Source organism: Nipponia nippon, unplaced genomic scaffold (genome assembly GCF_047370975.1).
Source record: "Nipponia nippon isolate SJK-2023a ecotype South Korea unplaced genomic scaffold, ASM4737097v1 scaffold_43, whole genome shotgun sequence".
Classification (NCBI taxonomy): Eukaryota; Metazoa; Chordata; class Aves; order Pelecaniformes; family Threskiornithidae; genus Nipponia; species Nipponia nippon.
Genome location: NW_028262362.1, coordinates 329,324 through 341,051, shown reverse-complemented (window position 1 = coordinate 341,051; position 11,728 = coordinate 329,324). Strand labels below are relative to the sequence as shown.

At 74.2% G+C, this 11,728-nt stretch overlaps 2 protein-coding genes across 6 annotated transcripts; both read left to right on the top strand.

Moving 5' to 3' along the window:
• The first annotated feature begins 5 nt into the window (after positions 1–5).
• Positions 6–7,620, top strand: SIDT2 (SID1 transmembrane family member 2). Of its 3 annotated transcripts, XM_087778312.1 has the most exons (28): positions 6–653; positions 885–1,006; positions 1,141–1,302; positions 1,395–1,440; positions 1,557–1,658; positions 1,737–1,820; positions 2,000–2,111; positions 2,251–2,316; positions 2,430–2,523; positions 2,701–2,756; positions 3,043–3,054; positions 3,210–3,281; positions 3,360–3,434; positions 3,717–3,779; positions 4,200–4,321; positions 4,404–4,477; positions 4,571–4,637; positions 4,785–4,858; positions 4,983–5,106; positions 5,198–5,315; positions 5,389–5,525; positions 5,608–5,716; positions 5,800–5,876; positions 5,994–6,040; positions 6,344–6,449; positions 6,560–6,670; positions 6,761–6,874; positions 6,962–7,620. In XM_087778312.1, the coding sequence occupies exons 1-28, from the start codon at positions 438–440 to the stop codon at positions 7,022–7,024; spliced, it is 2,625 nt and encodes an 874-aa protein (XP_087634438.1). In that variant the 5' UTR covers positions 6–437; the 3' UTR covers positions 7,025–7,620. The 3 variants fall into 3 exon arrangements, with proteins under 3 accessions (XP_087634438.1, XP_087634440.1, XP_087634439.1); XM_087778313.1 differs by lacking the exon at positions 3,717–3,779 and having other exon boundaries at positions 7–653; XM_087778314.1 differs by lacking the exons at positions 3,043–3,054; positions 3,717–3,779 and having other exon boundaries at positions 2,430–2,519; positions 2,700–2,756; positions 3,360–3,438; positions 4,168–4,321.
• A 748-nt stretch (positions 7,621–8,368) lies between these two features.
• On the top strand, positions 8,369–11,632 carry TAGLN (transgelin). Of its 3 annotated transcripts, none has more exons than XM_087778343.1 (5): positions 8,369–8,481; positions 10,054–10,253; positions 10,368–10,545; positions 10,637–10,739; positions 10,991–11,625. In XM_087778343.1, the coding sequence occupies exons 2-5, from the start codon at positions 10,074–10,076 to the stop codon at positions 11,130–11,132; spliced, it is 603 nt and encodes a 200-aa protein (XP_087634469.1). In that variant the 5' UTR covers positions 8,369–8,481; positions 10,054–10,073; the 3' UTR covers positions 11,133–11,625. The 3 variants fall into 3 exon arrangements, with proteins under 3 accessions (XP_087634469.1, XP_087634470.1, XP_087634468.1); XM_087778344.1 differs by lacking the exon at positions 8,369–8,481 and adding an exon at positions 9,581–9,730 and having other exon boundaries at positions 10,991–11,632; XM_087778342.1 differs by lacking the exon at positions 8,369–8,481 and adding an exon at positions 9,605–9,749 and having other exon boundaries at positions 10,991–11,631.
• The last annotated feature ends 96 nt before the right edge of the window (positions 11,633–11,728 follow it).

Genomic DNA, 11,728 nt, shown 5'->3' with positions numbered 1-11,728 from the left:
AACGTGTGACGGGCGTGACGTCACCGCCGGCCCGTGTTTACAGCTGCCTGCGGAACGGGGAGACAGAAAGTACCGGCAGCGGTACCGGCACCGGGCACCGGCAGCGGCACCGGCAGCGGCACCGCCGGGATCCAGCTCCGGGCACCGGCAGCAGAACCGGGCACCGGTCCCGGTCCCCGCGCCGCCCCCGGGGCTCCCCCGCTTCGCCCGCCCGGATCGGCCCCGGGATCGGATCAGCGCCGGCCCGGGGACCCGCAGCGGCACCGGCACCGGCAGCGGCGGCGGCGGCGCTCGCCATGGGGCGGGGTGCCCGGGCGCTGCCCGGCTGACCGACCCGACCCGACCCGACCCGACCCGTCCCGTCCCGTCCCGTCCCGTCCCGTCCCGTCCCGCCCGGCGGACCTTGGCCGGCGGGCGCGGCCGGGGATGCTGAGGGGATGCCGGGCGCCGGGGCGGCCGCGCTGGCCCGGGGGCTGCTGGCCCGGGGGCTGCTGGCCTGGGCGCTGCTGGCCCTGCCGCCCGCCCTGCCCCAGCCCCGCGGCGCCCCGCGGGTGGAGGAGAAGGAGGCCCGCTTCAACACCACCTACGCCGACTGGGTGGACGCCAACCTGCTCAACATCTACGCCTTCAACCACAGCGTCCGGAGGAACAGGGTGAGCCGGCGGGGCGGCCGCGGCGGCCGCTGCCCGCTCCCCCGGCGGGTTCCCCTTCCCCGGGGTCCCCCGGCTGCGGGGCGCGGGGGGGGGACGGCGGCGGGCCGCCGCGGTCCCGCGGTGCGGAGGCATCTCCTGCCACGACGGCCGAGCAAAGTCCAGCCGGCGGGGTCGAGTCCGCCGCGGCTGGTCGTGCCCGGCCAACGCCTCGCCTTCCCGCTGTCCCCGCAGACGGAGGGGGTGCGGGTGTCGGTGAACGTCCTCTCCGACCGCAAGGACTTGCCCGTCCTCTTCGTGGTGAGGCAGAAGGAGGCGGTGGTCTCTTTCCAGGTGCCGCTCATCCTCCGGGGCCTGTGAGTATCGGCGGGACGGGCGCCGCGCCCCTGCCCGGCGGCGCGGCGAGGACCGGCGGGCGGGCAGGGGTCCCGCGGGCCGGGCGCGGGGGCAGCGGGCGCAGCACAGCTCGGCGGGCGCTCTGCCTGCCCAGGTACCAGAGGAAGTACGCGTACCAGGAGGTGAGCCGCACGCTCTGCCAGCCCCAGACCAAGGCGGAGGTGGAGACCCAGCACTTCTACGTGGACGTCTCCACGCTCTCCCTCAACACCTCCTACCAGCTGCGGGTCACCCACGTGGAGAACTTCGTCCTGCGGTGAGGGGAGCCCCGCGCCCCGGTCCCCGGCCCTGCCTGCCGAGGCCGCGGGCTCCCCTCGTTAGCCCTCGTCCTTTCCGTGCTCCCTGCAGGACCAACGAGAGGTTCAGCTTCAACGCCACGGCAGCCCAGCCGCAGGTGAGGAGGCGCCGGCGGCGGCGCGAGGTGGCGTGGGAGAGGGTCCGTGCCCGAGGCCGGCCCGGGGAGGACAGCACGGCCACCGTGGCAGTGACGGCCCCCCCCCCTCCCCCCAGTATTTCAAGTACGAGTTCCCCAAGGGAGTGGACTCGGTGATCGTGAAGGTGACCTCGGCCATGGCCTTCCCCTGCTCCGTCATCTCCATCCAGGACATCCTGGTAGGTTTGGGCGGCGGGGCCTCCCGTCCGGGCGACCCGTGACGCCCGGCGGGGCTGACGGCCCCCCCGCCCTCGCAGTGCCCCGTCTACGACTTGGACAACAACGTGGCCTTCATCGGGATGTACCAGACCATGACGAAGAAGGCGGCCATCACAGTTCAGGTGGGCGCGGGGCCGTGCCGCGGGGCTGTGCCGCTCCCGGCCCGTGCCCGGCGCTGGCGGTAGCGCCGGTTAGCAGAGCTTGCAGAGGTTCTTGCTCCGGGGCGGCTCCGAGCCCCCCGGGGAGCCGCGGCTGGGCTCTGCTGACCCCCGTCTCTCACCTCCCGGGACGGCCGCCGCAGAAGAAGGATTTCCCCAGCAACAGCTTCTACGTGGTGGTGGTGGTGAAGACGGAGGACGAGGCGTGCGGGGGGGCTCTGCCCTACTACCCCCTCTCCAAAAACGCCTCGCCAGGTACGCCGGGGGGCCGGGGGAAGCGCCCGCCCGCCAGCGCGTCCCTGCCACCCCGGGTGGTGTGCTGGGGGCTCGCTGGGGACAGGGTGAGCAGCGGCATCCGCGGAGGGCTGAGCCCCCGGCCCGTGCCTTCTCCCAGATGAACCCGTGGATCAGCACAACCGGCAGAAGACGCTGGAGGTGATGGTGTCGCCCACCATAACCTGTAAGCCTGGGAGGGGCCGTTTGGGGCTGGGGGGTGCTGGGCTCCGCGGGGGGCCCCGCCGCAGGTCCCCAGGGCTGCCGCTCCCCCTGAGGGCTTGCCCCGGCTCTGCGCAGCGGAGGCCTACGTGAGCAGCGTGCTCTTCTGCCTGGGCATCTTCCTCTCCTTCTACGTCCTCACGCTGTTCATCGCCTGCTGGGAGAGCTGCCGGTGAGTTCCCGGGCGTCGCTGCCCCGGCCACCCCGTCCCCGCCGGGCGCTGAGCCCGTGGGTGCCGTGCCGTCCAGTCCCCGGCGCACGGTCCCGGCGCGGCGGGGGCCCTCGGGCGTGCTGTGCCCCCTCGCCCCGGGCTGCTCCCGGTGCTGCTCACGGCCGCTTCCCTCGGCAGGCGGCCGAAGAGGAAGGGGCTCCTGGCAGCCGTGGACTCGCCCAGCCTGGACACGGGTGAGGGGCCGGAGGCAGCAGCCGGCGGCAGCGGCACGTGGGGGTCTGCCTGGGCATGCCCGGTTATTTTGCCCTCTCGAGCCGACGGCAAAGCCCTCGGCTCTGCAGGAGTTCCCCGTCCCGTCCCCCCCCCCCCGAGCCCCGCTTGTCCCCCAGCTCCCTGGGGACAAACCCCGATGTCGGGGACGGGGACGTCCTGGGGCTCTGGGCTGGCAGGGCTGCGCTGGGGCCTGGGCGTCTCACCAAGTCCGTCTCTTTCTTTCCACGGCTTCCCGGGGACTCCCAGCATCTCTCCTGGGTAGGTGCCAGCGTCTGCTCTGTCCTTGCCTGCGAGCTCGCTCCCGTGCCAGGGCAGGGCACGGGGCGCCGTCTGCGCGAAACGGCCCTGCGGCCTGGGGCCGGGGGTGCCACGGGAGGCTGCTGGCGGCTGACGGGGACCCTCCTGCCTTGCAGGGCACGCCCGCAGCATCCCCACCTCCTTCCTGGGCCATGCCCCCTACGACAGCTACGGTTACGGCTCCTTCGGTGAGTGCCACGCGCCGTCCCTCGCCTCCCTGCCCGTCGGCAGGCGGCCGTGCCCACCCCGTCTGGCCGTCCTTGCAGGGAACGGCTCCTCCAGCAGCGCCGAGGGCGTCGCCGACAGCATGGGCTCAGCAGAAGCCTCCTACGGCTACACGGGTGAGTCCCGGGGCAGCGGTGCGGTGGCTGGCATGGCCGCAGCCCCGCGGAGCCGCTGTGCCCGGGCAGCGCCGGGCTGCCCCGACGGTGCCGCGCTGCTGGCAGCATCCCAGCTCTGCCCCTCTCCATCCCGCGGGAAGGGTCCCTGGGTTGCCGGCCCCTCCGTGCAAGCCCGCGGCGGGGTCTCCACCGGCGCCGCCGGCCGGTGGGGCGGACGCGTGCCGGGGAACCCCCGGCGCTCGGTCCTGCTCCCGCTCCCATAACTCTCGCTTTCCTTTGAAGGGCAGGAGCAGTTCAAGCGGCGCACGCCCTCCGCCCCGATGAGGCCGCTGAGCATTGCCATGGGTAGTTGCTGGTACCAGGGAGGGACGGGCCAATCAAGCCGAAATCGGCCCTGCCCAAGCTTGCGCCCGGGGCGCTGAGCACCTCTGCTCCCTCCTCCCCTCCCTGCGAGCAAGGGCGGCCGCCCAGCAGCCCCCGCCGCGGGCAGGACAGCGCCCGAGGGGCTGCGGGGTGGGGGGCACAGCGTCCGCCTGGCCCCCGGCTGTCCCCAGCCCGGCAGGGCCCTGGGGGACAGGGGCACCGGGCGATGCTCACCTGGGGCAGGGGCAGCGCGGGGGTCCGCACGGGGCCGGAGCCTGTCCCCAGCGCGAGTCGGCAGGGAGGCAGCCGAGCGGTTAATTGGGGGTGATTGGGGTCCCGCGGGGTGGGCGCCGAGGCGGGCTCGGCCGAGGGGCTCCGCTGACGGCCCCGGCTCGGCCGCAGGGGAGCGGTCGCTGGAGAACGTGGCCGGCCGGCCGCGCCTGGACTCGCTCAGCTCCGTCGAGGAGGATGACTACGACACGCTGGCCGACATCGACTACGACAAGAACGTCATCCGCACCAAGGTGTGTCCCGCCCCGCGCCCCCCGCTTCCCCGCCGGCGGCTCCCCGCCGGCGGCGAGCCCCTCCACCTGCCTCTCCTTCCAGCAATACCTCTGCGTGGCCGACCTGGCCCGCAAGGACAAGCGGGTGCTGCGGAAGAAGTACCAGATCTACTTCTGGTGAGCGGGGGGCGGCGGGGATGGGGGGCACAGAGGAGCGTCCCGACCCGGGGCGGGCGGCGGGGACCCCCTGACCCCCCCCGCCTCTCCCAGGAACATCGCCACCATCGCCGTCTTCTACGCCCTCCCCGTCATCCAGCTCGTCATCACCTACCAGACGGTAAGCGGGGCAGCAAGCGGGGCTCCCGGGAGCGCTGCGGGCTGCGGTCCCGAAGCGCGTTCCCCAGTCGCGGTGGGGACGTCCCTGGGCGTCCCCCGTGTCCCCGCGCCCCGCCGCCGCCTGCTCTCACCGTGCCCGCGCGCGCAGGTGGTGAACGTCACCGGCAACCAGGACATCTGCTACTACAACTTCCTGTGCGCCCACCCGCTGGGGAACCTCAGGTGGGTTCAGGGGAGACGGTGGGCGGCTGGGGGTCCCCCGCACCCGGGGCAGGGCTGCGGCGGGGCCCCGGGGAGGGAGAGGGGTCCGCAGCACCCACGTCCGGACCGGCCCCCCGCCTCGCAGCGCCTTCAACAACATCCTCAGCAACCTGGGCTACGTCCTGCTGGGCTTGCTCTTCCTGCTCATCATCCTGCAGCGGGAGATCAGCTACAACCGGGCGCTCATGCGCAATGACGCCCACGCCCTGGTAAGGGACGGGCGGCCGGCGGGCTGCGTGCCCGGGGGGGTCTCGGCCGCCCCGGACCCCCGCTTCCCCTCCCTCCGCTCCCGTCCCCCAGGAGTGCGGCATCCCCAAGCACTTCGGGCTCTTCTACGCCATGGGCACCGCCCTCATGATGGAGGGGCTGCTCAGCGCCTGCTACCACGTCTGCCCCAACTACACCAACTTCCAGTTCGGTGAGCGCCCCCCGGCCCCCCGCCGCCCGCGCCGGGGCCGCCCCCGCCCCGCTCACCGCTCTTTCCCCCGCAGACACCTCCTTCATGTACATGATCGCGGGGCTCTGCATGCTGAAGCTCTACCAGAAGCGCCACCCGGACATCAACGCCAGCGCCTACAGCGCCTACGCCTGCCTGGCCCTCGTCATCTTCTTCTCCGTCGTCGGCGTGGTGAGTACGGCGGGTGCCGGCGGAGGGGGGGGCTGCCGGTCGCCCCCGCAGCCCGCTGCCCGCCGCCCCGCTCGCCCCGCAGGTCTTCGGCAAGGGGAACACGGCCTTCTGGATCGTCTTCTCCGTCATCCACATCGTGGCCACCCTGCTGCTGAGCACCCAGCTCTACTACATGGGGCGCTGGAAGCTGGGTGAGGCGGGGGGCGCCGCCGCCAGCGGGGCGGGTGGGGGACGGCGCGGCGGCCCCCCGGCGCGACCTCTCCTCTCCCCGCAGACTCGGGCATCCTGCGCAGGATCCTGCACGTCCTGTACACGGACTGCGTCCGGCAGTGCAGCGGGCCCATGTACGTGGTGAGTGCAGGCAGCGCGGCTCGCGGCACCGGGGTCCCCGGCTCTGCGGAGACCCCTCCTGGCAGCCCTCCCTCCCCGAAGCCGCCGGCCCCTCACAGCCCCCCTCGCCCCTTGCAGGATCGAATGGTGCTCTTGGTCATGGGAAACATCATCAACTGGTCGCTGTAAGTGCGGAGCCGGGCGCGGACCAGACCCCGCGCCGCTTCTCCCAGCCCGGCGCTCCCCGTCCCCGCTGCCGCCCCACCCCACTCCTGCGGCCCGACCCCCCCCGGCCGCCGTCCCCTCCGCTGGGGCTGGGCTGAGGACCCCCAGCTCGCGACGGCTGCGAGCCGAGCACGGCAGGTCCCCGCCATCGCTGCAGCAGCCCCGGCGTCCCCGCGCGCTGCGTAGGGGAAAGTGCAGGGGTACGGCGGGCGGGGGGAGGCCGCAGGCTGCGCTGACCCCACCGCCTCTCCCTGCCTCCCCAGCGCTGCCTACGGCCTCATCGTCCGCCCCAATGACTTCGCTTCCTACCTGCTGGCCATCGGCATCTGCAACCTCCTCCTCTACTTCGCCTTCTACATCATCATGAAGGTGGGACCCAAGCCCCCTGGCCCGGCCGTGCGGGCGCGGCGTGCCCGACGGGGAGGGCAGGGCAGGGACGGGCACCCCTGCCCGCGCCTTGACCTTGGCCTCTCCCGCAGCTCCGCAGCGGTGAGCGCATCAAGCTCATCCCCTTCCTCTGCATCATCGGCACCTCGGTGGTCTGGGGCTTCGCCCTCTTCTTCTTCTTCCAGGGGCTCAGCACCTGGCAGGTGAGCGGGAGGGCGGCGCGGGGGCGGCGCGGTGGGGCGGGCGGGGTGGCCGCCGGCCGGCGTGGTGACGGCTGGCCCTGTCCCCGGCAGAAAACGCCGGCTGAGTCCCGGGAGCACAACCGCGACTGCATCCTGCTCGACTTCTTTGACGACCACGACATCTGGCACTTCCTCTCCTCCATCGCCATGTTCGGCTCCTTCTTGGTAGGTGGTGGCTGCTGCCGCTGGCGCAGCTGCTGGCCGCCCCCGGCCGCCCCGGCTCACCGCAGCCCCGCTCCCCTCGCCCCGCAGGTGCTGCTGACGCTGGACGATGACCTGGACTGCGTCCAGCGGGACAAGATCTACGTCTTCTAGGGGCCTGCAGCCAACCGCTGCCCTGGGACCGTGCCAAATGCCCGGCCGCAGCCCCCGGGGAGGGGGGACCCGCCGAGGCAGCGTGCGTCCCTGGGGAGGGATGCCCGTGCTGCGGGTCCCGCCAGCCACTCCGTCCCCCTCCCCGCGCGGCCCGGGGGTCCCGGTGTGCCTCCTCCCTGCCAGCCGGGTGGCACGCCCGTTCCCAGGCTCGTCATAGCCGAAAACGGGGCTGGGGGGCCGCTGCGGCACCCGTCCGCGGTGGCAAGTGACACTGGAAAAGGTGCTGCCGCTGCTGCTCCGTGTCCCTGCGCCCGCGGTGCGGGGGCCGGGGCGAGCGCCGTGCCAGCAGCCCCGTGGCCCCCTGCGCCTGCGGGTGGGGGTCTCTCTTCAGTGCCTGAGTCGTATGGGCGGGAGGCGGGGGCGCGTGCGCCCGGCGCGGTGGCGGTGGCCGGAGAGGCCCTGCTGGCGTCTCCGTCAGCATCCCAGGAGGGTGTCGGACGTTTGCGCCCCCGTCGCCGCTCCCCGCCAAGGCTGTCGCGTGCTCTCCGCGTGTGGGTCTGCTGGGAAGGGACTCGCATTAAAGCGTCTGCACTTTGCCCGCGCCTGCCGCCTCCTGCCTGGGCAGCCGGAGCCCGGGGGCCCCCGAGGGTCCCCAGGGGTCAGCGGGGGCGGCGGGCTCTGCCTGCCGGGCTGCCGCCGGGTGCCGGCCGCGCTCCGCTGCGGCACCGGCTCCTCCTTCGCACGGGGGCTGGGGGTCTGCGGGGTGCGGGGGCTGGCAGCCCCGGGGGGGTTAGGGATGCCCGGGGATTCCCGCTTCACGGGCAGGGAGGGTCCTGGGAGGCCGGGGCTCCCCTTGGCACCCAGCCGGGTGCCGGTGCTGCTGGCTGCCTGGCTGCGCCCTGGCCCACCCGAGCGGGCTGGTGCCCGGCGAGTCCGGGGGCGGCTGCGGGATGCCCAGGCACGATGCCCGCCGGAGCCTCGCGGCTCTGCCCCGGCCAGCCCCGACCGGGGCACGCCACCGTGGGGCTGTGGGTGCCCACGGGACGGCCCCGCTCGGCCGCCCCAGCTCCCGGGCGGTGAGCACACGGGGAAACCAGCCATGAAGTCAGGGCAGAAACCCTCGGCGGCTCCTGCGGCCAGCTGAGCGCCTGGCTATAAAAGGACTTACTCCATCAGCCCCCAAACCCGCCGGGGAGGAGGCACGCGGGGAATGCTCGGGCACGGGCCTCGGTCGCTGATTTTCGGAGTCTTTCCCCAAATATGGTGCCTGGGCCAGAGTCACGGTGCGCTGCGGGGCTGGCGCGCCCCGGGAGGGAGGGCTGGGGGGGGCTGGCCCCCGCGCTGCGCTGACATCACTGGCCCGGCGCCGGCCTTTTAGCACAGGGTCGGCCTCCTAACTGTGCAGTGTGCCGGCTCCCGCGCAGAGCATCACCCCTCGCCTCCGTGAGCAGCCGCTTGTAAGTCCTGCTGCGGGGGGGGCGGCGGGGAGGGTGCCCGGGGTGGGGACACCGGCCCCTGGCACGGGGGTGCCGCTCCCCGGGATGGGGACCCTGTGCCGGGATGGCGATGCTGCTCCCGGGACGGCCATCCTGCTCTCCGGATGGGGATTCTACTATGCCTCCGACGGGGATGCCGCTCCCCGGGATGGGGACGCCGCTCCCCGGATTGCCACGCTGCTCCCCGGATGAGGGTTGGGCTCCCCAGGAGGGGAAGCCGCTGCTCGGGCTGGGGTCGCGGCTCCCGGGGCTGGGGACGCTGCCCGGGGTCCCGCGCTGCTCCTGCTCCCCAGGGCCGCGTTGCCGGCGGGGCTCTGCGCGGCTGCGGGTCGGCCAGGCTCCAGCCCCTGCTTCTGCCCTGCGCCTCGGCGGGGAGAGGCGACGGGCACGGGGCTGGCGGCTCCGAGGGCAGCCAGCGGGCACTGCCGCGTGGCCGAGGGAGCCGTGCCCGGCGAGGCTGGGGTCTGTGGGCAACCCCCCTGCGCCGGGCTGGCCAGGGCACAGAGCGGAGCTGGCTGAGGCGCTGCTGGACGTGCCGGGCAGTGCCCGGGATCTGGGCGCAGGCTGCCCGCAGGGCTCGTGGGGCGCTGCCGCAGAAACCACGCGGCTCGTGGGGTGCCCCTGCGTCGCCGGCAGCAAGCGGGGCCAGCATCCTCCGCAGCGCCGAGCTGCGCCAGGTCTCGGAGCCCGTCCTGTGGGAGCCAGCGGGCTACTGCCCGGCGGTCGGGGCGAGCCAGCCCGGGGCGGGGCGTGGATGCGGGGAGCGAGCACACGGCTCCTTGCGGGTGCAGCCCCGGCACTCGGTGGCTTAAAGGCGAGCGGGGAGCTGTGCGGGGAGGAGCGAGGCCAGCTCCGCCGAGGGCTTGGCTGCCGGCTCCCAGCGCCTCTCCCCTCTGGCAACCTCCCTGGCATCCTCCGGCCCTGGCCGCAGCCAGCTACCTGCCATCTCTGCCCGCAGCATGCCCTTACAAGGGCACGGGCACGGCTCCCGCCGCGGTCCTGCCTCGCCTGCGCTCCTCCCCGGCACCGGGACCCGCCGCGCCGAGGCCGCCCCACGGCACCACGGCCACCCTGCCCCGGCACGGCGCGGCCGCAGCCACCCAGCCCTGCCGTGGTCACCCTGCCACCCGGACCCCTCTGCTCCGCGGCCCAGCACGGCTGCTCCGGCCGCAGGGCACGGCCACGCCGGGACGTTGATGCCGACCAAGAGGTGGCGGGCAGCCGAGCAGGCAGGGGACGGGGACGAGGCTGCTCCCCTGCGCAGCCTGAGCCGGGGAGCGGGGACAAGGCACCGCCGCGGGGACGGGAACCGTCTGTCCGGGCAGGCCGTGGGGGTCACGGCCGTGCGCTCGCCTCCAAACGTGCCCGAGGGAGCTGAAGGGCCGCTGCGTGGCAAGGGAAGAGCCGGGAGGAGGGCACGTCCCCGCTGCGGCAGGGTGGGAGGTGGCCGCTGCAGGGTGCCGGCGTGGCCGCGGGGTCCCCGGGTAGCGGGACGGCGTCTCCGCAGGCTGACGGTCGCCGTCCCGCCGCCAGGTCTCCCACCCGCCGCAGATATGGCGAACAAGGGCCCGGCCTACGGCATGAGCAGGGACGTCCAGTCCAAGATCGAGAAGAAGTACGACGATGAGCTGGAGGACCGGCTGGTGGAGTGGATCGTGGCGCAGTGCGGGGCCGCGGTGGGTCGCCCCGAGCGGGGCCGCCTGGGCTTCCAGGTCTGGCTGAAGAACGGCATCGTAAGTGGGGGGCCGGGCGCCCGCCGGCCCCGGGGCTGGGCGGGCGGCTGGCGGGGAGCTGCGCGGCCGGCGGCGAGCGCGGCGCGGCGAGCCCAGCCTCTCCTCTGCCGGCAGGTCCTCAGCAGGCTGGTGAACAGCCTCTACCCCGACGGCTCCAAGCCCGTCAAGATCCCCGACACCCCCCCCACCATGGTCTTCAAGCAGATGGAGCAGATCGCCCAGTTCCTCAAGGCGGCCGAGGACTACGGCGTGGTCAAGACGGACGTGTTCCAGACCGTCGACCTCTTTGAAGGTGCGGGCGGGCGGGCGGGGGGCAGCCGGGGCTGGGAGGGGCCGGGGCTGCGGCGCCGTGCCCGTCCTCACGCCCCTCCGTCCCTCGGCAGCCAAGGACATGGCGGCGGTGCAGAGGACGCTGATGGCCCTGGGGAGCCTGGCGGTCACCAAGAACGACGGGCACTACCACGGGGACCCCAACTGGTTCATGAAGTAAGTGGGGGAGCGCGGCCCCGGGCGTGGGGACCCCCCTGCCCCGCGGCTGCCCGGAGCGGGCTCTTCCCGCTGCCCGGCAGTGCCCCGGAGCTCCCGGCCCCGGGACGCCGAGCTTTTGGCCGGGGAAGCGACAGCAGCTGGGGAATTCCCTGGGGGAACGGGGGCTGCCGGGCGCCCCGGGGACGGGGACGAGGGTCCGGCCGCCCGGGGGGCGCGGGTGCCGCATGGCCTCTCCCTCCGGCCCGCAGGAAAGCGCAGGAGCACAAGCGGGAGTTCACCGAGAGCCAGCTGAAGGAGGGCAAGAACGTCATCGGCTTACAGATGGGGAGCAACAAGGGGGCGTCACAGGCGGGGATGAGCTACGGCCGGCCCCGGCAGATCATCAGCTAGGCAGCCCCCCTCGCCGCCCCCAGCCCTCCCGCCGCCGGGAGAGCAGCCCCAGCCAGGACCTCCGTCTTCGCTCCCCCCGGCCCAGCGCGCCGCGGCTCACCGCCCGCACCGATTGGTATTTATTGAAAAGAAAACGCCAGCCAGCCCAAGCGACCCCTTCAGCGCAACCACCGGCAGCACGCGCCCAGCCGCAGCCCCCGCGCGCCGCCACGCACCCCGCCTCGGGGACGCCGGGGCAGCCCCGCCGCGCTCGCGCCGTGCCCCGGGCAGCCTCTCCCCTCCGGCCTCGCACGTTCCCGCCGCACCCCTGCGAGCCCCGCCGCCAGCCGGTCCTGCCCCCGCCGCGCCGCGCCGCCATCGCCGGCACCCACGGGTGCCCCGCCGGCCTCCCCGGGACGGCGGGCGGGAAGGGCGCGCGCCCCGGCCCCCGGAGCCACCCCGCCCGCCCGCAGCCCCGCACGAGCCCCGCGCCGCCGCCGCAGAGATCCTTGCGAACGGGGAGAAAAGAAAATTGGCCTCGGTTTTGTACTTCGCCTTTGTCAAAATTAAAAGGTGATTCATCCAGCGTGGCCTGACGAGGTTTCCTCCCGCCTGCC

Bases quoted from the DNA above. Each gene is read 5' to 3' on its own strand.
- SIDT2 (XM_087778312.1), top strand. From the start codon at position 438: ATGCCGGGCGCCGGGGCGGCCGCGCTGGCCCGGGGGCTGCTGGCCCGG. The intron at 654-884 runs GTGAGCCGGCGG...CTGTCCCCGCAG, and splicing joins ACAGCGTCCGGAGGAACAGG to ACGGAGGGGGTGCGGGTGTC. The intron at 1,441-1,556 runs GTGAGGAGGCGC...CCCTCCCCCCAG, and splicing joins CCACGGCAGCCCAGCCGCAG to TATTTCAAGTACGAGTTCCC.
- TAGLN (XM_087778344.1), top strand. From the start codon at position 10,074: ATGGCGAACAAGGGCCCGGCCTACGGCATGAGCAGGGACGTCCAGTCC. The intron at 10,254-10,367 runs GTAAGTGGGGGG...CTCTGCCGGCAG, and splicing joins TCTGGCTGAAGAACGGCATC to GTCCTCAGCAGGCTGGTGAA. The intron at 10,740-10,990 runs GTAAGTGGGGGA...TCCGGCCCGCAG, and splicing joins GACCCCAACTGGTTCATGAA to GAAAGCGCAGGAGCACAAGC.